General features: G+C 47.1%; 6 protein-coding genes across 6 annotated transcripts; 2 read left to right on the top strand and 4 right to left on the bottom strand.

Annotated features, from left to right (window-relative positions):
- Positions 1–393: 393 nt before the first annotated feature.
- Positions 394–2,399, top strand: N7471_000093 (uncharacterized protein; the record flags this gene model as incomplete). Its single annotated transcript, XM_057272814.1, has 5 exons — positions 394–689; positions 747–1,038; positions 1,096–1,287; positions 1,336–1,537; positions 1,591–2,399. 5 exons carry the CDS (start codon positions 394–396, stop codon positions 2,397–2,399), a joined length of 1,791 nt encoding a protein of 596 aa, XP_057140993.1.
- A 924-nt stretch (positions 2,400–3,323) lies between these two features.
- N7471_000092 (uncharacterized protein) lies at positions 3,324–4,773 on the bottom strand (the record flags this gene model as incomplete). Its single annotated transcript, XM_057272813.1, has 2 exons — positions 3,324–4,699; positions 4,755–4,773. The coding sequence occupies 2 exons, from the start codon at positions 4,771–4,773 to the stop codon at positions 3,324–3,326; spliced, it is 1,395 nt and encodes a 464-aa protein (XP_057140992.1).
- A 1,196-nt stretch (positions 4,774–5,969) lies between these two features.
- On the bottom strand, positions 5,970–9,364 carry N7471_000091 (uncharacterized protein; the record flags this gene model as incomplete). Its single annotated transcript, XM_057272812.1, has 3 exons — positions 5,970–8,428; positions 8,481–8,716; positions 8,778–9,364. The coding sequence occupies 3 exons, from the start codon at positions 9,362–9,364 to the stop codon at positions 7,653–7,655; spliced, it is 1,599 nt and encodes a 532-aa protein (XP_057140991.1). The 3' UTR covers positions 5,970–7,652.
- A 3,954-nt stretch (positions 9,365–13,318) lies between these two features.
- N7471_000090 (uncharacterized protein) lies at positions 13,319–14,165 on the bottom strand (the record flags this gene model as incomplete). The annotated part of the gene is made up of 2 exons (XM_057272811.1): positions 13,319–13,817; positions 13,882–14,165. The coding sequence occupies 2 exons, from the start codon at positions 14,163–14,165 to the stop codon at positions 13,319–13,321; spliced, it is 783 nt and encodes a 260-aa protein (XP_057140990.1).
- A 3,234-nt stretch (positions 14,166–17,399) lies between these two features.
- On the top strand, positions 17,400–18,938 carry N7471_000089 (tryptophan synthase; the record flags this gene model as incomplete). Its single annotated transcript, XM_057272810.1, has 1 exon — positions 17,400–18,938. One exon carries the CDS (start codon positions 17,400–17,402, stop codon positions 18,936–18,938), a length of 1,539 nt encoding a protein of 512 aa, XP_057140989.1.
- Positions 18,939–19,464: 526 nt separating this feature from the next.
- Positions 19,465–20,539, bottom strand: N7471_000088 (guanine nucleotide exchange factor SDO1; the record flags this gene model as incomplete). The annotated part of the gene is made up of 2 exons (XM_057272809.1): positions 19,465–20,414; positions 20,473–20,539. The coding sequence occupies 2 exons, from the start codon at positions 20,537–20,539 to the stop codon at positions 19,465–19,467; spliced, it is 1,017 nt and encodes a 338-aa protein (XP_057140988.1).
- Between the last annotated feature and the right edge of the window lie 116 nt (positions 20,540–20,655).

The raw sequence follows: 20,655 nt of genomic DNA, 5'->3' as shown, positions 1-20,655 counted from the left end.
ATCATGACGAGCGTCATGATTGGCGCTGCATCTCAACTGCCTATATAGGACTAGCTCCATGAATAGGGAATATTATCTTAGCGCACTTTTTTAGCCGTACTGAGAGTATTTAGATGGGTAAAGTTGTTGTAGATCATGATAACAATAGGTTCCTTCTAAGCCTGTCAAGGCAATTCGCGTATGAGCTGACATGTTTGTTCGCATGAATTGAGTTAGCGTTGCGGCCATAACATAAGTCTAGTCAAAAACATTTGAATTGCTTGATATGGCTGTCAGGTTGTTTGCTAAAAATAATAAGAAACAGCCAAGGATCCTATATAAAGGAGATGCCCACAGTGCAGGTCATAACAATCGTTTCAACATCTCGATTTGAGTCTTTTGACAGCAGTAGCAATGAATCTGCTTTTGCTAACTCTGCTGTCGGCCTTTCCAGCCGCAGTGTTAGCTTCCTCTTCGGTAACTGTTGATGCTGGCACCCTTTATGGTGAAAAGTGCAACAATGGACAGAATGCAGTCTACTACAAGGGCATTCCCTTTGCCGAGCCTCCCATCGGAACACTTCGCTTTGAGCCTCCAAAGGCATACACAAAAAAATACCCTAATGGGGCATTGAATGCAACCACCCATGCCGCTACCTGCATTCAGTTCGGAGATGACATGGTACCATCTGGAACGAAATCCGAAGACTGGTAAGTCAAGTCATGAATTCCGGAATGCGTGTTTCTCCTGACATTTCGTCCCTCCAGTCTTTACCTCAACATTTGGACCCCATCCAACGCCATCAAAACGTCGAAGCTTCCTGTTAGAGTTTGGGTCTACGGTGGATCAGACACAAGCGGCGGAATCGACTACTCCCTATATGATGGCTGCAACGTTGCGGAAGAAGGCTCAATTCTTGTCTCTATCAACTATCGACTTGGGCCTCTCGGTTTCATGGCACTCAACAGTGCCGGGATCTACGGTAACCAAGGAATTCAAGATGTCCTGCTTGGTCTAGACTGGGTTCAAAAGGAGATCTCTGCCTTTGGTGGCGACCCGGTATGTGGAAAAGACCAAGGTAGTGGACCAGGTGCTAACCATTTATTTATCATACAGGACAAAGTGGTTCTCACTGGACAATCAGCCGGTGCAACGGACATACATACTATTGCCACTCTTCCCCAAGCGCCGTCTCTATTTAATAGTGCCATCGTGGAATCGATCGCTTTACCTTCGCTCGTGTCAAATTCAACCTTACAAAAGACTGGCGCGTCATATGCACGAACTCTTCGGTGCAGTGTTCGTGACGTGAGTGCAAAACCTTTGTGTCTTCTGAATAGATATTAACTTTTATAGAAATCATGCCTTCAGTCTAAAACGACGGCCGACCTACAGAGTGCACTCGATTCCGATGTCTTCCTCAAAAAGGGACTTGGAGCGAGTGATATTGGTGTTCCTAATAGGAATACGCCCCGGTTCTGGCCTTACGTGGACGGCACTGTTTTCAGTGAGAATCCCGCCACTCGTGGGGTACAAGTCCCGACGATCTTCGGATATAGTATGTACATTTCCCTCTCTTCGAAATGAAGGCTAACCACGTAAATCGTCAAGACCAAAGAGAAGGCATGATGGATGCTCTCGCCAAGTATAACACTACGAAGGCTGTCGAAGCTATTACGGCAGCTGATTATACGATATTCCTCCGCGGAAACTGGGGCTCCGCCGTGCAAAGTATTCAAAGATATTATCCTTTGTCTATGTTTAAATCTGCCACTGACGGCTCAACCGCGCTGGCTGTACTTTACGCTATATCAACTGTCCTAACGGACGCCCACTTCAAATGTCCCGGCTACCAGAGTGCAGTGCGAGCCGCACGCAACAATGTGCCAGCATGGATGTATGAATTCACCCATAATTCTACGTGTGTATGGTTAGACACAATGCCTCAGTCAGCCTTGACTGTCTTTGGTGCCGCTCACACCGCTGAGATTCCCTACGTCTTCGGGAATCTGAACTTCGATTTTCCTACCCAAAACACCACTTGCACTGGGTCAACATTGGATTGGAACCTCAGCAAGCAGATGATCACTCTGTGGACAGCAATGGCGGAGACTGCTAAGCCAACTACCGAAGATATCTTCTGGCCGCAGTTCAAAATTACACCGAAGGGGCTGATGACCCCTGGAATGATATTTGGCAACTCAAGTACTCCTGGTTCCATTGACTTCTCTGTCTGCAAATTGTGGGCTCAGGTTGATACCATGCTGGACGCAAGCAACGCGACATCCACAGCCACACCCTCCAGTAGCAGTGGGAAACCATCAGCTTCGGCGACGAACGGCGCAGCAACCATTACTCCCACAACTAAAATCTCCGTTGCTTTAGGTCTGCTTGTGATGGCGGCGACTATGGTTGCCTAGGTTGCGCTTGGAATTGGAATATGTGAACGAGTTGGAGGAAATACAAATGGATTGAAAACATTCCGAGGGCTGGAGTTTACGGAAGGCTAATTCTGTAGTAATTTGGCAGAAATGAATGTCTACATACACATGCGGAGGTGGAAAAAAAGTATTTCAGTCACCGGCTACAGTAAGATTAATTTTTATCAGTTGAGTCAACGGCGACGATTATCATTCGAGCAGAATTGCCTAATTTCACCTAGATAAATCCAGAATACATTCTAGAGTTCGTCCAGTTGGATAATTTGAGTATAACGACACACTATCCGTGCCGCTTACGCGGCTGCTAATGCTGCCCTAATGCATCATACGTGGCTATCCAATACTAAGATTGAATACATGGTGGAAACAAGGTATAATAACAAAAGTGCATAATACAGTTAGTCATCGATGTCCACACAGATTGTTGAAACCGCGGGTTTTGTCATTTTAGTTAGTTAGAGATTCATACATATCTGTTTTTGTCCATACGTTGTCGTACAGCTAGATTTCTGTCAGTGGCCCTTTGCCAACAACTAATTCCTTATTCCGAGAAACGAGCATTCAGGTAGGGATCAGATTACACTTCAGCTCTTTAGAAAGCTGTTATCATCGTCATCTCCTTGACCGCCCAATCATGATAATGTGTTGGTTGGCTAAACATCTCTAGTACCTCAATGAGCTAGCTCCGTAGGTCTCGAATATGCTTTTGTCCCGGTTTGCTTAACAAAGCTCCAATTTGAGGTCCTAGCAATATAAATCTCTCTCTAGGCCTATATATACAGTATACTCGCAGTCAGCACAGCAATGGGATGTCGCCCTTCAGCTATGAGGGACTGGAAAGGAGCTAGAAAAAGGGAGAATGAATTGCCTCCAGCCATGAAAGCTTTCTATCAATATAAATTATTAACAACTGGTAAGCTTTAGGTCGCTGGCTAACTTGTCTATCTCATCTATGTCATCGACAAACTGCAGCGCCATTGGGATGCCTGCATTTTGACCAATGTCCTGAAGACGCCTCATGATCCATTTCCGGGTCCAGCTTCTTGTAACTGGAGATTTTCCTACCGTGTAGAGGCACCAAACTATCATATGCCCACCTGAAACACTTGCGTTGGCGGATGAATCGGTAGAGGTATGAGGTTCGGTTTCTGATGATACAAATCCCAAAGACTGCGGGACTGTGGCCAGAATATCGTCACCCAGGGTCATGAGAATTTGGAACGTCTCCTGAAGGGTCATCTCAATTTGCGTCCGGCAATCCGGTGGGAGAGCCGTGGTGAGCGCCTTGGTCAAGAGGTGGCACGTAATCTCGCAGACAACGGCTTGGAGGACTCGCGAGTTGTTCCAGAGTCTTATTGCCCAGGAGGTCTTGTACAGGTCATATCGAGCATTGTAAATGAGATCTGGGTCTCCACTGCAATCTCGAATGGTTGTATACGGTTCTTGTTTGCTAAAGATGCCAAGAACGTATTGGAAGTCACGTTGGAGCATAGTAGCTTCTTCCATGAAGTGTGCCAAGGTCACCGCATCATTGATTGCCGTGGCGGAAACATCCGAAAGAAGATTGACACACCGGGTGGCCATCACTCCTAGTAGCCAGAAGCCACTGGAGGTGTCGGCCTGCTTCGATGCCTCTTCCTGCAACCCAAGCATGTCCCTCGGGAACGGTTCAAGTGTATGGATACAGGCAGCGGACATGTCTGCACGCACTTGATTGAACATGGGAACAGCAGCTGGGCTCGAGAACTGGCTCTTGCCACGCGAAACTACCAGCGCTGCGGCTCCTTTTACATGTCGGAACCATGTCTCAAAATTGGCAACACGCTCAAACAAGCCCAGTGAGATCACTGACATCAAGGTGCTGTCCTTGACAGACTCGACGGGTGAATCCAACGCAGTATTTACCTTATCTATCGCTTCCCAGTATTTCGTGCGCGCCTGCTTGAACAACTCAGGCTGTTGAGTGGAGTTCGCCATCGCTGCAAGGCCTACAGCTGCCATGCTTGCCACCAAAGTTGGATGCTCGCCATCGGCACTATACACTGTCGGCACATAGTTTAGATACCCACGCGCGGGGGACAGACCACCGATGACGAAATGGTACAGGAAATAGTTGACGCCCACCTCGTTAGTGCTGGGACTAGGCCCGCGGGCTGGGGGCAATCTTTTCAGTTTGGTCAAGTTGGCTGCTTTCGCCCATGTTTCCTTAGAACGCTTAATGGTATGGGTGGTTTGGTCATGGAAGACGAGCTCCCATTCATCTCGATACCCCGGACATTCTTCGCGCGTACGAATGCACTGTCCACAATGAGGAAGTTGCTGGTCGCACTTTACCGAAAGAGAAATCCAGCATTGAGCTAGTTGTCACTCGAAGAAAAAAACGAAGATTAATTCAAAGGACACTCACACGTCGCTTGATAGATCGGCAGTTGCCGCAATTCCTGGAAGCTCGTGGGCCCGGTGGCATACCTATCCATCCAAAAGGGAATACGAAGAGGGCAAGGTTCTTGGCAGTTAGGCTTGCAAAATGCTCAAGGGAAACAAGCCTCCTAGCATACCTAACATATGTACCAAATACCCATTCTGTTGGGCTGAGGGGCCAAGACTCAGCCACCCCCCCTCGCTAAGCAACATCCCCGCACTTTTGGGGGCTGACCTAAGAAGATCTGTAAAAAGTACGGAGTATACCTACATGTAGGTATGTCGAGAGCTAACTACGGGCTACTTACCTTGGTAGAGAAAAGGTCCCTTGGGCCTCCTATGTCTACTGCGGAAAGGGTTTAACTTGCCAGAGAGACTCGCTCGCAGCACACAAGTGCGCCTTATCCATGCATCTCCCATGCACCTTAATGCTGACCATGTCACACAAATTTTGCACCCGATGGATGATATATGCGTTGATTGGTGATTGGTGTAACTGATTTTGTTTCTGTACATCGCTCGTTTTCGTCAAACTATGTAGGCTTCTTCATCCTGATTTGCACCAGCCTCGCATCACAGGCTACGCCTATTGAAATATCTATCAAACTCCATTCAATCAACTATAAACGGGCTCTCGAGTTATCATGGAATCGGACTCGACCATTTACACTAATAACGACTTGCTTTCTAAATCTTCCAAGTCTTGCCCAATGCGCCATCTTACATGGTAGCAAAGGGGCTCTAGAAAATGAAAATATCTGGATGCTTGTTGGCTCAAGGTAATACGTCTGCATGGATTTGATTGGATCGATGGTCGAAAATATTTCGACATCTTAGTTTGGACGACCCATGGAACTACCTGCTCGGTGAGAGAATGCGGTCGTCATGAAAGGATTCAGGCCCGGACTTCTGCTCCACTTGCTTTCTAGTTTGCTCGTGATAAAGTTCTACAGCCCAAAAGAGAAGTCCAGAGAATTGGCTTAGAATCGCCAGTCTACCTGCTCATGTATGGAAAATTGGAAAGACCAATATTGTATTAGAAAGATTCTTCATCACTACAGTAATGATCAAGATGCGCGGGGTGATTGAAGTAAGGTAGGGACCGTAGGAGGGCCGGCCCACAACGTCGACCCATGCCCGGGAGCCAATCGGTTCCTCGGTTTTGAAGCAAATTTGTAAGCTTATGTGGTGTGTTCATTATTGGACTAGTTTCTACAAGCTATCCGCAGGAGATATCAAGTAAAGTGGTCGCAGTGATATCATAACTGAAGTGGTATTCGCAGTAGCGACTACCTGAGACGTTCCTGCCTTAACTGCCGCGTGCTAGGCCTCACGAACTAGGAGTCATTATGAAGCCGCGGTTATACTCTGCCCTCGCTAGCCTCTCAGGTCTTGCTGGCCGCTGCCAGCACCAAATCCGAGTGTACGTATGTATTAGACTTCTCCTGTTTCTTACGATAAGCGCCCAGGGTAATCGAGGACAAATTCTTCCTCATCTGTGGTAAGCTCCGCCACAAATCCCGAAGTCAAGCCCTCGTAGCGATACAATCGGTTCTGCTGGAGACATGTATACCGCTGCTCCACCGCGACCGGCTTCAATGCCGGAACCGGTATATACGCAACACGGAGGACTTGCCCTGCACCTTGTTTCAGTTGCAAGCGACGGATCGGGAGGGTATTGGTAAATGGTATTGCAGAAATGTCAATATCAACGCATTCATCAAGTCTAGCCAGGTTTTTCCGTTAGCATTGAGCCACTTTCCTTGGCCGTCTGCACTCAGAACCAGTTTCTGATCAGTTGCCGTCTGCCCAGTTGCCATCAAGAACCACTCGGTAGAATATCCCGTATTTTGCGTCATCCAGAGCCCCGATCACCACGCTCTGTGCGACAAAACCGCCGAGTGTCGTCCGAACCTGAAGATGTTCGAATCCATTTCGGTCAATAGACTCCCATCGTGTTGCCTTGTCCAGGTTGGTCATTCTTTAAGTGGAGTTTTTCCTGGAGTCCTGTTGATATCAGGTGGGCCGGACAAGTAAGGGGGTAGAGCAAGGGTGAAGTGCTTAGTCCAGAAGCGCTTTTCTCTTTTGCCGCCCGATTGGTAACGAAGCCCTTGCGCACGTGAGCGGACGAAAAATTTGCCGCTGTTCTGCTGTTCCTCGTCGTTTCAGGGCCTCGGCGTGCGTAGCGCGCGTCACCAGTTTCGCGCCAAGCCTTCCTCTCATTGGTTGTTGGTTGGATTCCTGATCATGTGCCCCTTTCCCCTCTTTGTTGTCCCTCGCACACATGTGTAGCCTTGTCGCCGCTGGTCTCTCGTCATGCCTTCCTGCCTGATTTAAAAGGATCATCATAGTGTATTGCATTTCGCACCAAATGCCCTTGGCCTTCTGGCGGAGACTTCTTCGCAGGAGCCTGAGATTCTCACCAAGCATCTCCACGAGGCACTTGGCTTGAAGCTCGATACTAGGAACGGTCACATTTACATGACCGATCTTAGTGGCAGCATCTACCAGTGCGACCTGGAGGGCAAGAGGAAGAACGTCATCTATTCTGATGAGCCTCATGCTTTCACTGGAATCGGTCTCATCCTATAAATGAGATTTTTCGAATATATCGGTCGGTTATCAGTCATGTTTGTCCAACATTTTGGTGTTCCTTTTTCGAACGCCAAACAAATATTGATCAGCGAGGGTCCCAAATGCTGTCAGGACGATCAATCCGAGCAATACTGAAATAACCAGAGCTTTCGAGGTGCGCCCGGAACTGCCGGAATTTGCGGGCCGATGCCTCCTTGTTGAATAGGATATCTAGCTCTAAGTAAGTAAGCCCTTTCGGCTCTGGGAGACGGAAATATGCCCAGATAAAACAACAGACAGTAGTGCCAGCGAATAAGAAACAACTTTTACCCCCCAGTGCCAGGCTGTTGGGCTCAGCATGCGCGTTGTGACAACATTGACAATGAGGCTGCTCAAACTATATGCGACGCGAGCGAGGACGACAGTCTTGATTCGCAGGAGAGAGGAGGGTATTTCGGCCACGAGGACATAGCAGGCAGGGCCGATAGTGGTGTCATAAATAAACGTGAACAAGACGATTAAAGAGCCGAGAACCCAAGAAGTGGTCTGGCGTTCCTTTAACGTACCCACTCCGCCTGCAATCATCAAAACAATGAATAAAAGGATCAGACCAAACAGGTACATAGTGCGTCTGCCAATTATGCGCAGCCAAATCCAGGAGAGAATGCCTCCGACTATTCCCGCTCCGAACATTCCAATCCCAACCGTGACGGCATGGGCAGTAGACAAGCCTGCCTGTTCATAGAAATATACTGCATAACCAGTCAAGGCTGCACCACAGAGTGATTGCGTGATCCAGACCATACAGGCAATTTCAGTGCGTCGGAGGTTAGTACCTTTGAAGCAGTTGAGATACGAGGCTCCGCCACCGCTGAGGTATTTTTCTACCTCGTTAGTGTGGCGCAACATAGCCAGTATCCTGTCGATGTCGATACTGTTGCCGGGACCGACTGAAGTCAGCCGAAGAAGGGCCTTTTTCGCCTGCGCATTCCTTTCATGACGTACAAGCCACCCTATAATAGACTTAATAAAAACCTCTCCCCGAATAATGAGAGTTTCACTCACAAGGACTTTCAGGTGCAAAGAGGATCCCAATCAAAATTGGGATCAAAATTGCCCACTGCAGAGCCAATGGAATCCGGTATGACCATTGCGACGGGTCGCTGATGAATATACGCATCATACCAACTCCCACGAGTTGACCGAGGAGCCAGCAGTTGTTAATGTTCGACGTCAGGTAAGCTCGTAAGACAACTGGCAAGACATCCGCCGCGTATGCCATGCTCAACGTTTGTAGGGCCCTGCTCAGAATTAGCAAGGTAATGAGCGGCAACTGCACGTGAAGACACCGATTCCACTAACCCCCAGGGTAATCCGCACAAGACGTAGCCTGCTACGAGCATCTGGATATTTGATGCAAAGACAATCAGGAGCAAAAATAGCGATAAGACAACCAGGCACCCAGCCATGACACGCTGATGGCCAAATCTATCTGTTAGAACGCCATTAAACATTAAACCCAAAATCTGACCCGCGTAAGCTGCATTAACAAGGCCAGCTTGCCACGTAGCAGAAATCTCATAATCTTGTCCACCGGTCGGTGTACCATAGGACTGCCGAAACACCGGAAGCGAAAGAAAGCCATTGATCAAAATAGTTCCATAAGCCTCCAGGACAATCGCCATTGATAGTAGCCCCGACCACGCAATGGCCTTGGGGTAGAGATAACACCCCTGCCGAAAAGTCATTTTGTGCTCAGTGGTGGTGGCGGCGCGTGCCTCCTCGGAAAGAGGTGCTAGGCTGGGAATTGCAGTGGAGATGGAATGAAAGAAGTCATCATGGATTGGAGGCAGTGGGGGTTGTGACTCGATAAGGTCGACTGGCGTGCTATTCAAACTTAGAGGTCCCAAGTGGTAGCTTTGCAGCGTTGTGCCACTCTCCTGTGCCATAGAAACTAATTGGAGGAAGAGTCAGAAGCGTTATGCGAAGGGGCGGGCAAAGCTGCGACGTTTGGGGCTGTGGCAAGTTACTTGAACTGTCTGTTTCACGAGATGCTGCGCTGCTGGAGGTAGGCAAAGCTAGACAAATTGTCCGGTGGGCCGCATATCTGAGAGAGCGTACCGATGAGAAGCAGGGACGAACAGGATGCTCTCTCATATATACTAGATAATGGGCAAACATAATCGGGCCTGGCCAGCGAAGTGGCCGGAGTGGAGTGGAGGAAAGTTAATTGCAAATCCGTGGATCGCATGAAGTCGCCACCCAATTAATTGCAACAGGTTGATTGGTCAAAGAAACTAACAAAGCCCCTCAGAGGGTAATTGGACAAAAGGTTATCTGGATTCAAGTATTTTAAAGAGATATTTTCTCTCGGCACTGTAATTGTGACTAAGCACTCACCTACACCCTTTCCCGGTGTAGGTGAGCCCACACCTATTAACAAACCCATACCTGTTAACAAAAAAATCAACATTTCAATTTTAAACCTATTTTTTACCATCAAAACCATGCCGAATTCCTCCGAAAAAGAAGAGATTCTTCTCTCAAATGCCCTCGAATCCTATAAATCAGGCCAATTTACTAGTATTCAGGCCGCAGCCTCTCATTTTGGCGTCTCAAAGTGGAAGCTTCGAAACCGAAAGGACGGTAGAACAAATGGAAAAGGCCGTGCAGCTACCAAAAAGGCCCTAAATTCCTCACAAGAGGCCTCTCTTATTCGCTGGATTGAGCACCTTAATTCAGTATATACACCGCCAACTGCTATCGATATTGAGGGTGCTGCGAATCGTCTTTTACAACATTGTGGTTCCGACCGGCAGGTTGGCAAAATGTACGGCTATCAATTCATTCAACGCCTACCACCCCATATTACTCTACGCACACAAAAACCAATGGAAAAAGCAAGGATTGAAGCTGAATTACACAGTGATTTAGTTCATTGGTACCAGGTTTTTGGCCAGTTTCTTAAAAAGAATAAAATCCAGGCCCATGAACTATACAACTGGGATGAGACTGGCTTTCAGCTTGGTATTGGAACCAAGGAAAATGTTGCTTCCACCCGTAAATATGAGACTATTGCGACCGGTGGAATAGGCCAGAATATTACCGGCATTGAATGCATCTCTGCCGATGGCTGGGTTATGCATCCATGGTTTTTAATGCGTGGTTCCGAACAAATGGAAGATTGGTTCGATGGCGATGATGATCCTACCAACTATAGGGTTATTAAACCAACTGCTAAAGGCTGGACGGATGATAAAACTGCTATTCAATGGCTATTAGATTTCCATTATGCCACTAAAAAGCGAGTCGCTAAAGGCAGACCTAGGATTTTGGTTATGGATAATCATGGGTCTCATGGAACCCCGGAATTCGAACATATTTGCCAAAGCTTCAACATTATACCTTGGTGGTTTATACCAAAGTTAACACATCGATGCCAGCCTCTTGATGGCAAGCCATTCTCAGTTCTTAAACAAAAATTCCGAAAAAAGAACAATGAGATTGTACGATGGGGTGGAGATGTTGATGATAAACGACATTTTCTTCGAATGATCAAAACAGTTCGCAAAGACACCTTTAAGGCACAGACTATTAAATCATCATTTCGAGATACAGGTCTTTGGCCTTATGATTTACATATTGTTTGTGATCAAATTGATCCTGGCTGGGAAGATGAACCAGTCCTTGAGATATATGGTCATACGCCGTCACCAGACCGTGAATTTCCCAGTTCGGCAACGAATTCGCCGCCTAATTCAGATCAAAGATTCTCAAAGGTTGAGAATAAGGTTCAATTGATACTCGAGAACGATGAACCAGACCTTCCAAAGCTTCAAAAGCATATAGACCGTGCAATTCGTGGTGGTAAGCAGGCTATCCAAGACCTAGCACTTGCAAAACAAACGATAAAAAGGATGCAAAGCCACAAAATTCCTATCAAAAAATCTAAGCGCATGGTAAAAGGTGCTGCTAAGAGTCCATTATCATCAATTGCAGGCAATTCGAAGGTGTATCGGCGATGTACGAAGGAATCTAAATTGGATATTCGGCATGAGGCTGGGAACGCAAGGATTCGAGACTACTGGCATCGCGCGAATCAGGCTCTCAAAGAAAAAGAAGAGGCATCAGGGGATAGAGATTATCTTGATGTTAATAGTGAGCTATTTAGATATGTAGATCCAGATGGTATGGTGGCTGAAAAATAGGTTTAAAATTGAAATGTTGATTTTTTTGTTAACAGGTATGGGTTTGTTAATAGGTGTGGGCTCACCTACACCGGGAAAGGGTGTAGGTGAGTGCTTAGTCACAATTAGATACACAACTGATGTGTTGCAAACCGACGCAAACGTCATGTGATCAATTTTTCTCATCCAACTCTGCTTTGCGCCTAGTCCTCGTCTGTGGAATAGTCGGGAATTTGGGACATCCTAGACCACGATCATGCTCAGTGAGCAAGAGCATGATCCGCCCTGAGCAGACCCACTTTCAGGAGTTTTCCTGTACACATGGCGTTACTGCGACAGGCTTGGATGGAATTGAAGCGTTCCCCGAGATGCACCAGATCTCGGGCTAATTGGAATGGCAACTAAATCAATTCTTCAGTCAATAATATTTACCTGTGCTTGATTGTTATTTGTCTGTACAAAAACTGCTATTCAGCTGGGTAGTCCGATCCTCTGCCGACCTTTGGAACCTAGACTCCTTGTCGCACCCTTGGAAAATTCTTCGCTGTGCGAGAATAATGGATCCCTTAATAAATTAAGGGCTCAAATGCCTGCAAAATCACACTCGTTCTACATAGAGTAAATGTGGTACGTTGAACTCAAGGGGCAAACACCCTACACTTTAAGCGCAGCAAATCTGAAGCATGATGAGCGTCCTTCTTGGCTGTTCTGGCGAAAACCTAATACCTGTACAGCCAGCTGTACAATGAAACAAATAGTTACATTACAGTTATAGGTTATATGGTCCGCACCGCCACAGCTGAGCTGAGCAAAAGGACTTAGTAACTACGGAGAGTAATGTAACGTACCATGTATGTTTTGATTTGTATTATATTACAGCTTCTGAGTGATCTGCCAAGTATTGACTTTCCAGCAATCTGAAACAATCTGCTATTTCAATCATCCTTGTAACTCCATAAAAGTATATTTTAGATCAACAGCGCTGCCAAGCGTGCCAAGCCTAGGTTGGGAATAGATAAGAAGGTACAATCTCGGTGATTAAGGTGAAATATATGAAATATATGGAATTGATGTGACATCCGAGCCAACGCTGGAAGAAAGTTCAGCCAAGGCCACCTGCCTGGGCAATCATCCCCAAGGTTGCTTCCATGGGACTGACTTGCCAAAACTCTGGAACGAATGGGGAAAGGTTAACCCACTGAACTTTTCCCATCCGGGGTTACCAAAGATTCGAAGGTTCTAAGATCAAATGATGATATTCGTGTTGTAAATATAATCCTTCGTTCGACATAAATTTTCTAAATGCCCCAGTATCTTTCAAAGGATAATTGAGAATCCTGCCTAGATCATTGGCAATTACTTCTTTCATCTTTCAATTCTCGCAGCCCGTGAGTCTTGGGCATCCCACGTACCTGGGGAGGTGTCCTTGGTGGACTGTCTGCATTTTGTAACGCTGAGCAGGAGGTTCAAGCATGGAATATGAGTGACTTTTGTTCGGTTTTAGATTTATAGAATAGACTCGTTGGAAAGGATATATTCCCTGTGTTTTCATTAATTCATCGCGCAGAAGTGGCGTGAAATTTCGTCTGGCCGGCCACCATTGAATTGCCTCAAAATTATCACACTCTGGCTCGCGGAAAACCTCTAGAGAAAGAATAACCGCCCCGGATCCATCCTGCTTCGTGAAAAAGCCAGATTCAGAAAATGGCGTGTGGCTCACACTCTCATAGGTTTCTGCTCGGTGTCCTCCTGGGATACTGGAGTAAGCTTCACGAAGTCTTTCTCCAGCACAGCTGATATTCCCAAGGCCATAGTGACGCTCATGGCAATGATTTCCTCCAGCACAGCCATGCACAGGTAGACAGTGGCATTTCCATCAAGAGAAAAGGCTTCAATGCTAGTGTAGTCACTGAGCGCTGAGTAGAGGAGTCGAACAAACAAGAAGGGAGAAGAAAGGGCAATAGCAATAAACAGCTTCTTTTGGAATCTTCGCAGTGAAAAGCTTAGCTCATAGAATAGCCAAATACTGAGGAGAATGAAGATGACGAATACGGCTAGGAATATTCCCATGGCTGACTTTGCGAGCGTGCCAGGCTTGTAACCACCATTACTGTCGTCGGCAGAGCTGACTCCCGCGATACCGAGAACGAGGCCGATGAAGGTGACAATAGTCACTAATTTCATGGGCTTGGGAGGCATTATTTCATCCATATCACTAGAATGATGACTATTAGTCTCCAACCCCAGAGATATTAAGACCTTCGCGGTCGCCAACTCACATTTGTCTCAGCAGACCGATAAACGTTAGCAAAAGGGGCGCAATACCAATCAGCTGGCACACTGCTACGGCAACTTCTATACCATGGGAGTTATGGTTGATTGACAACAACGAAGAGATACTGCCAGCAATTCGGATGAGAGAGAGGGTAACGGCATATCGCCAGATCTTGCTGCCGACTCTCCAGCCCGTCCTCTTCCAAATGAAAATGGCAGCAACGAGAATAATGGGAAATATGATGAGCTGAAGAAGAGCAATGCCGTTCCAATAGCTTAGAGCACCCATTGTGGTAGTAATGGAGAGCAGTAGACGAAGAAGAACAAGAAGAAGAGAAGGAAGTCGTTGAGGTATGGTAAAGTGTGATTGAAAATGGAACAAGGCTTGTTGAGTGGCATTTGTAAAACAGAAATCTGGTGCCATTTATGTACTTCGGAATGTTATTGACGTTATCCTTGCCTCAAGCCCACAGCCTCATTCTGGACGTCATCAGCTATAGTGAATGTGTTCTTGGGCCTTCAAGATGGCCGTGTTGACTGGCCCAGCATCTCTGCTACCCGATGAGGACAAGCGTGTGCGGGAGAGCGGTGATGTCCAACCAATTGCCACACTCAATCTTCATCCTTAAGTGATTGGGGGCCAATCCGATGTTTCTGAAATAGGCAAGTCAAGTGCAGATCCCAACGTGTCCCATTAACTTAACGACGATAATCCTTTTTTTATTAAAATATCACATTTTATACACATACGAGTAGCTTTCGGAATATACACTCAGTTCATTCAACCCCCACTCTCGCACTCTGTAAGCGAATCGGATCGCTCATATAATGATTATCAGCGGGTCCGTATGAGATACCTACTTGGGTAAGTAGTGCTGGACCTGAGGTCGGGAGTCACTGCTGCACGAGACGAACCAGACCGTGTTCTGTTCTAAATACCTCGCAACAACCAGCCATCACAAGGATACGATGTCGTGACAGAGAGAGCATTTGCCAATTCCATCAATAGAGTATGTTGGTGGCTGGAGTTGCAGCTGGGCTCGCAGACTATCTACCTATATGGATTATCTACTTCCTCTGGAATACTTCACCTAATTTTCCCTATCACTTCTGCCTAACGAAGCCATTTTATAGCTGATTTAAAAAGATCATCGATTAAGTATAGTTACTCGGGATTGCGGGGTGGATACTTTTAGTGCTTAGCAGTTGTCGGGGGCTAGTCAATAGTTACTACTTACTCGGGGGCTAGGTTTAGATACGAGCCTAAGAGATCGTCGGTGAGGTATTTTTGCTATTAGATATTTATGATAGGGCGCAGCACCTCTAGTCACTAGGCAACTAAGGTATAATAGAGTAGGGATCACAACTAGAAAGCTCTGGAGAGGTGAGTCACGGGGAATTGGCGACGTAGTAAATCATTGAATCGAGAATAAGGGGAAATGATCGAGAGCAGACAAGAGGATAATCTATTTGTAAACCGAGTAGGCTATGAAGACTGAAGCCGTGCAACGTCCTCACACAAGCACCGAAGAGGCCAAATAAGTTCGATCCCAACGGTGAAATGTGAAGGCAACAAGGGCTTAGCCGTAGTTTGTGACTGAAAACAAGAAGGGATAAGGGCGGGTGGGACAAGTGAGTTGTCCGATTGGGCGTGTGAAATTTCAGGGGCGCAGCGATGAGTGCAAGATAGAGAGTTAGGAAGAATGTAAAGGTGAGAGAAGGTGAGGACGAGCGGCGAAGACGGGTCTTTTATGTCGGAGGGCATTGAAGGGAGGTTACGAGACGGCGTATTGGGGTGCTAAACCCAAAAAGGCAATTCACAGGTCCGCCGTTTACAAAAAGTTTATCTCTTAGATCTTAAGTACATATGTATTAAAATGAGACTAGCAAGTCGAAATTAATACTCCGTAGTTACTATGTACATAGTAGCGGATAAATACACATGCAATGCCTTATTCGTCGCCCTATACTCGACCGCGGGTGGCCAAAATCCGTGAACGGGTCGCCCCGCCCCCCGACCCATTACCGGATTTTGACGTCTAATCACTCACTAAAAACAGACATTCCAATAGCTTCTAAGGTTCTCCTATTATGTACGTCTCCGTTTGGTAAATCATACAATTTGTGATGGGCGTATGCCAACGTGCTATGATGGTGAAAGTGACACCCAATAAAAAAAAATCCAATGTGCCAACGATAAAGCTGCTGGTCGGCGGATTGCATTTTCTTTCATTGAGAGTTAGCAATTTTCCCAATAATTTCCGAGGTACTACTTGCAAAGGTAAAATTTGTTGTTGAAAGAAACCCAGAAAAATGTGTAGTTGAATGAAAGATGTGGCTGAAAGAGATCCTTGAGTGAATACGACCTATAGGCCAATTGAGGGCGTAGAAGCATCCCATCGATGGAAAAAATATGATCTCTCAGAATTATACCCCTGTACTCTATTGAATTCAGTATGTCTCGTTTTTGGGATAAAGTAATGATCATTGTAAGAGCCGAGTCGTTCGAAAGACCCAGCAACGGTAACACGTGGAGCGGGATCTGGAATGAATCACGTCGTGGATTTGAATTTGGCCTGAGATAAGGCTCGCTTTGTGGAACACCAACAAGACTATTCTGAGAGTGCGCATGTTGTAACACAACATATATGGGATTCTGCCTTGAGAGGCCCCAAATTGATAATCAACATTATCGGCATTAGTGCCAAAAGGAGCTAGATCCCTGCAAAGTTGCAAGCCTCAATTAAGATGTGGAATGATCCTACTACATAGGGATTAAGTACATCATTGGCGCTGGGGCCTGAGTCTCACTGCTGTCACCGCTGCGGTTCATTGCATCTAGAAGGATCTCGCTTATTTGGAACAATGATTGAACTACTCCATACTCGTACAGAGTACGGAGTATCCTCATCTAGTTCCTAATAGCAAGATTGCAGGCAAAAGTCTCGAAGAGTAGGAAGCTATTGACCTCGGGAGTCTGGATGATTATTGCCTTTTCCGCCAGTATGAGGAGTCTGTTACATACATGTAGTAGTTCCATGATGTACAGAAATGAAGCAAATATTACGCACCCTGAATTGTCCCTCTGTAATAATAGACTCAATGATATTTACGCTCTGCGGTATATACTTGTTCATACTTGTTTACGGCCCCTACGTAACATCACAATACCGGCCATATACTTACAAGTCCAAATGTACTCACTCGCAGGTGAACCTTAGAAGCTAGAAGAGCCAGTCAGCTAACCTAGTTAGCCAAGAAAGGCAATCCGACTAGATTGAACTTTCCGTTAAATTGGCCTGATGAGCTGAAAGATGCCGACCTAAGGCAGGAACGTCCACACTGTACTTAATGCACCTCTCGCCCACTGGTACCATGCCCTAACTTCTATCTGCATGGTATTAATAGTCAAGCCTCAAATTCATTCTCTTTGTTTTCTATGGCTCTTTATGATTTGTTTGTCAATCACTATACCGAAACATCAATCCAACTTCTACATTTATCCGAAGGATAAAAACACATCATGTTTCGCTCTCTGCGCCGATTTCTTTGCTTTTCCTCTTCCAAATCATGTGAACCTACTGATTCCACGACACATGGCACGGAAAATGTGGAAGAACCCATTCGCTTGAGGCCTACTGGCAGAACGATTGCTCAAGCACGAGTTGCCAGTCCCTGTCTGGAGGGGCTTGGCAGCGTACAGTCCAGTACTCCTTCAGTTTCTCCCTCGAGCTGCGATAGTAGCACACAAACCGAGTCTACAAATGCCTCAGATGGCGAAACCAGAGCAACGACATTATCAAATATCACTGGAAACACTTCTACGCCCCCCGAAACACCTACCAAGCCTACCTCCACATCGAGATTGAACACAATCACACCGTATACCCCCATCCTGCAGCCAGATGGCACTCTGCGGGCCCCGCAGATTACATTCGATGGCTATGGCTCCTATGGGGGCCGGTTTGCCCCTGAATCTATAATGAGATTCCTATACGAGCTGACATCATTCTTCGAGGCTATCGTCTCAGACCCTTCGTTCTGGGAAGAATATGCCACGTTCCAGCGTGCCCGTGTCACGCCACTGCACATGGCTGGGAAGTTAACCAGCCTGGCAGGAGGGGCTACCATCTGGCTGAAGCGAGAGGACAAGAACGAATACGGCAGCCACAAGACCCGCAACATCATCGGTCAGCTCCTGCTGGCTCGCCGTATGGGCCGCTCTGAGATCGTGACGGATTGCGCCTCTGCCAAACATGGCAAACTCACCGCTGCAATGTGCGCACGCCTGGGATTGCGCTGTGTGGTCGTCATTGGTGCAGATGACGCTAGTGCCCAGGAGCAGGACGTGCTCGAGATGAAGTCGCTCGGCGCTAAGGTACTGACGGCTCGAACCCCCTCCGGCATGGGAAGTCTGCGTGCTGCTATCACAGAAGCCCTGCGATATGCGGTCTGCAATCACGAAGCTGCGTACTACCTCATGGGTAGCCCGGTGGGTCCCAGTCCCCTGCCGACCCTGGCTCGCACGTTCCAAGCCCTTCTAGGCGAGGAGGTTGCAGCCCAAATGCACGAGGCAGCAGGTCGCCAGCCGGATGCCCTCGTCACCGCCGTTGGCAGCGGTAGCGGTGCAATTGGTCTCTTCAGACCGTTCCTTCATGACTCATCTATTCGTCTGGTTGGCGTGGAAGCCGCGAAGGCAGCTGCCCTGACAGATGGTGGGCTTGGGGTACTTCAGGGTGCCCGTACTCTCCTGCTCCAAAACCACGATGGCCAAATCCTTGACTCGCATTCCATTTCACCAGACATGAACTTGTCTACTGTGGGCCCTGAGGTCGCCCATTGGAAGGACTCTGGCCGAATTGAAATTTCCACGGCTACCGACGCGGTTGCCCTGGACGGATTTAGAACCCTTCAGCACCACGAGGGGATCTTGCCTGGTCTTGACTCGAGTCACGCGGTAGCCAAGGCACTGGATCTCGCTAAAGAACTTGGCCCGGGTAAGAATGTGGTTTTGATGGTGACTGGATGTGATAATATTGGCATACGTGGGTTGAAGATCTGAGTTTCTTGAAGCGCAAAAGAACGAGTTATGATTATCACTGATTTCTTTTCTCTTCTTGTTGGGAATAACCAAATTCTCTCTCATTAATGGCGTTGGGTTTCCTGCTTTCATTTGTCTATATCCTAGACGTCTTCCTGTATCATATTTTTAGTTCCTTCCTTGTTACGAGTTAATGATATGCCCCAAGACTATTAGTACTTGAGATCCTTGCCCTCTTTTAGCAAAGATCCTCTCTTACGTTAAGTGGCTTTTTTTTTACGAGCTGGCTGATGCCATGTAGGTTTTCCTTCCCTGCAGTGTGTGTTCATTGTTTGACTGCCACTCATCTTTGCTTTTTCCATGAGAATAGACTTTCTTCACCCCTATGTTGTAGTGTATTCCCCCAATGAGACAGAATGAGATGGCATGTCAAAATCCAGTATATTCCAAGGTTCTTTTTAACTTTTTGTCATCAATCATATCGGTATATCGGTTTATCGGTATATCATGTACAGTAAAGCCCAATAGAGAAACCAAACATCATAATTCAATCCTCATGTGTGACCGACATGTCCAGAACCTCAACCCGGCCTCTTCCGCGGGTCTCATTGCTCACCAGTTCATTCAATCCCTTAAAGGCACCGGGCTCAGCAAAGCCAACAATCTCCCATTCATCTCCACCAACGACTTCTTGCGATTCAACCGATTCGATGAAAGCCATGATTTTGTCCTTGACAGTACTCGGGGCCTTGGGAGTAGCTTCCACATCAGACTGATCAGCCTCGATGTCTGAATCATCCCTCTTAGCAGACTTCTTCGATCCCTTATTCCCCTTCTTGTTGTTCTTTGAGCCACCGGAGGGGGCTTCCTTCTCCTTATTCGACGTGGCACCTGGGGCAGCCTTGACAGATTGCTTCAGTAGGGACACTGGGCATGTCACACGAAGACGCATGCGAGCCCGCATAACGGGGATCGGCTGCCAAGCGATGAGAGCCTTCATGGCATCCAACGCTTGACTCTTCGCCGAGCGGTTCGCCGAAACTCCCGTCCAGAGTGGCTTCTTCGGTTGAGAGGGTTTCTCTTCGCTATCTCCATTCGCTTCCCCGCTCGCTTGTGTCTGTTGTTGTCCGCTGGCCGAGGTTAATTGATCCAACGCCTTGTGGATCATTCCCGATGTGTACACGCGCTTGGTTGAGGGGTCGACTAGTCGCCCCGATACAATATCCAGTACTTCCTTCTCTACTCGCTCTAGGATGTCTTTGCGCTCACGCTCGCCGACTTGCACTTCGCCTTTACGGAGGATCTCTTGGAGGATTTCCTCTCGTGGGGTACCGGTCCCGAAGGCTTTTGCTAGCTCTGCTGATGGGGCGGTTTGTGCTTTGGAGACGGAGAGGAATACGGTTGGGACTTGGAGGACATTGTCGAGATCTTTTTCAGCGCCGGATCGGTATTCGAGCAGTTTGTTCTTGTAACAGGCGAGTTCAAAGCGCTTCTTGCCTGTATTGATATAATAGGTTAGAAAAACCAAGGCGATATAGATAAGACAGCTATGTACCCTTTTTTAGTCGGACTACCGACACGTTGGTGAATTTGATCTGGTTGGAGGGTTGGTTGATGGGCATTTTGGGTGTGTGAAGCCGCTGAGGCCTGGTTGCTTCAGTGAGGAAAACAGAGACCAGAAAATGTGGCGATATTCAAGATATGTTTTGGGATACTATTTCCAAAAGAATGACACCGT

The sequence above is a fragment of the Penicillium samsonianum genome (genome assembly GCF_028829775.1).
Source record: "Penicillium samsonianum strain IBT 33392 chromosome Unknown utg000001l_segment0_segment0, whole genome shotgun sequence".
NCBI classification, from domain to species: domain Eukaryota; kingdom Fungi; phylum Ascomycota; class Eurotiomycetes; order Eurotiales; family Aspergillaceae; genus Penicillium; species Penicillium samsonianum.
Note: the sequence above shows the minus strand (reverse complement) of the source record. Positions and strands in the feature narration are given on the sequence as shown.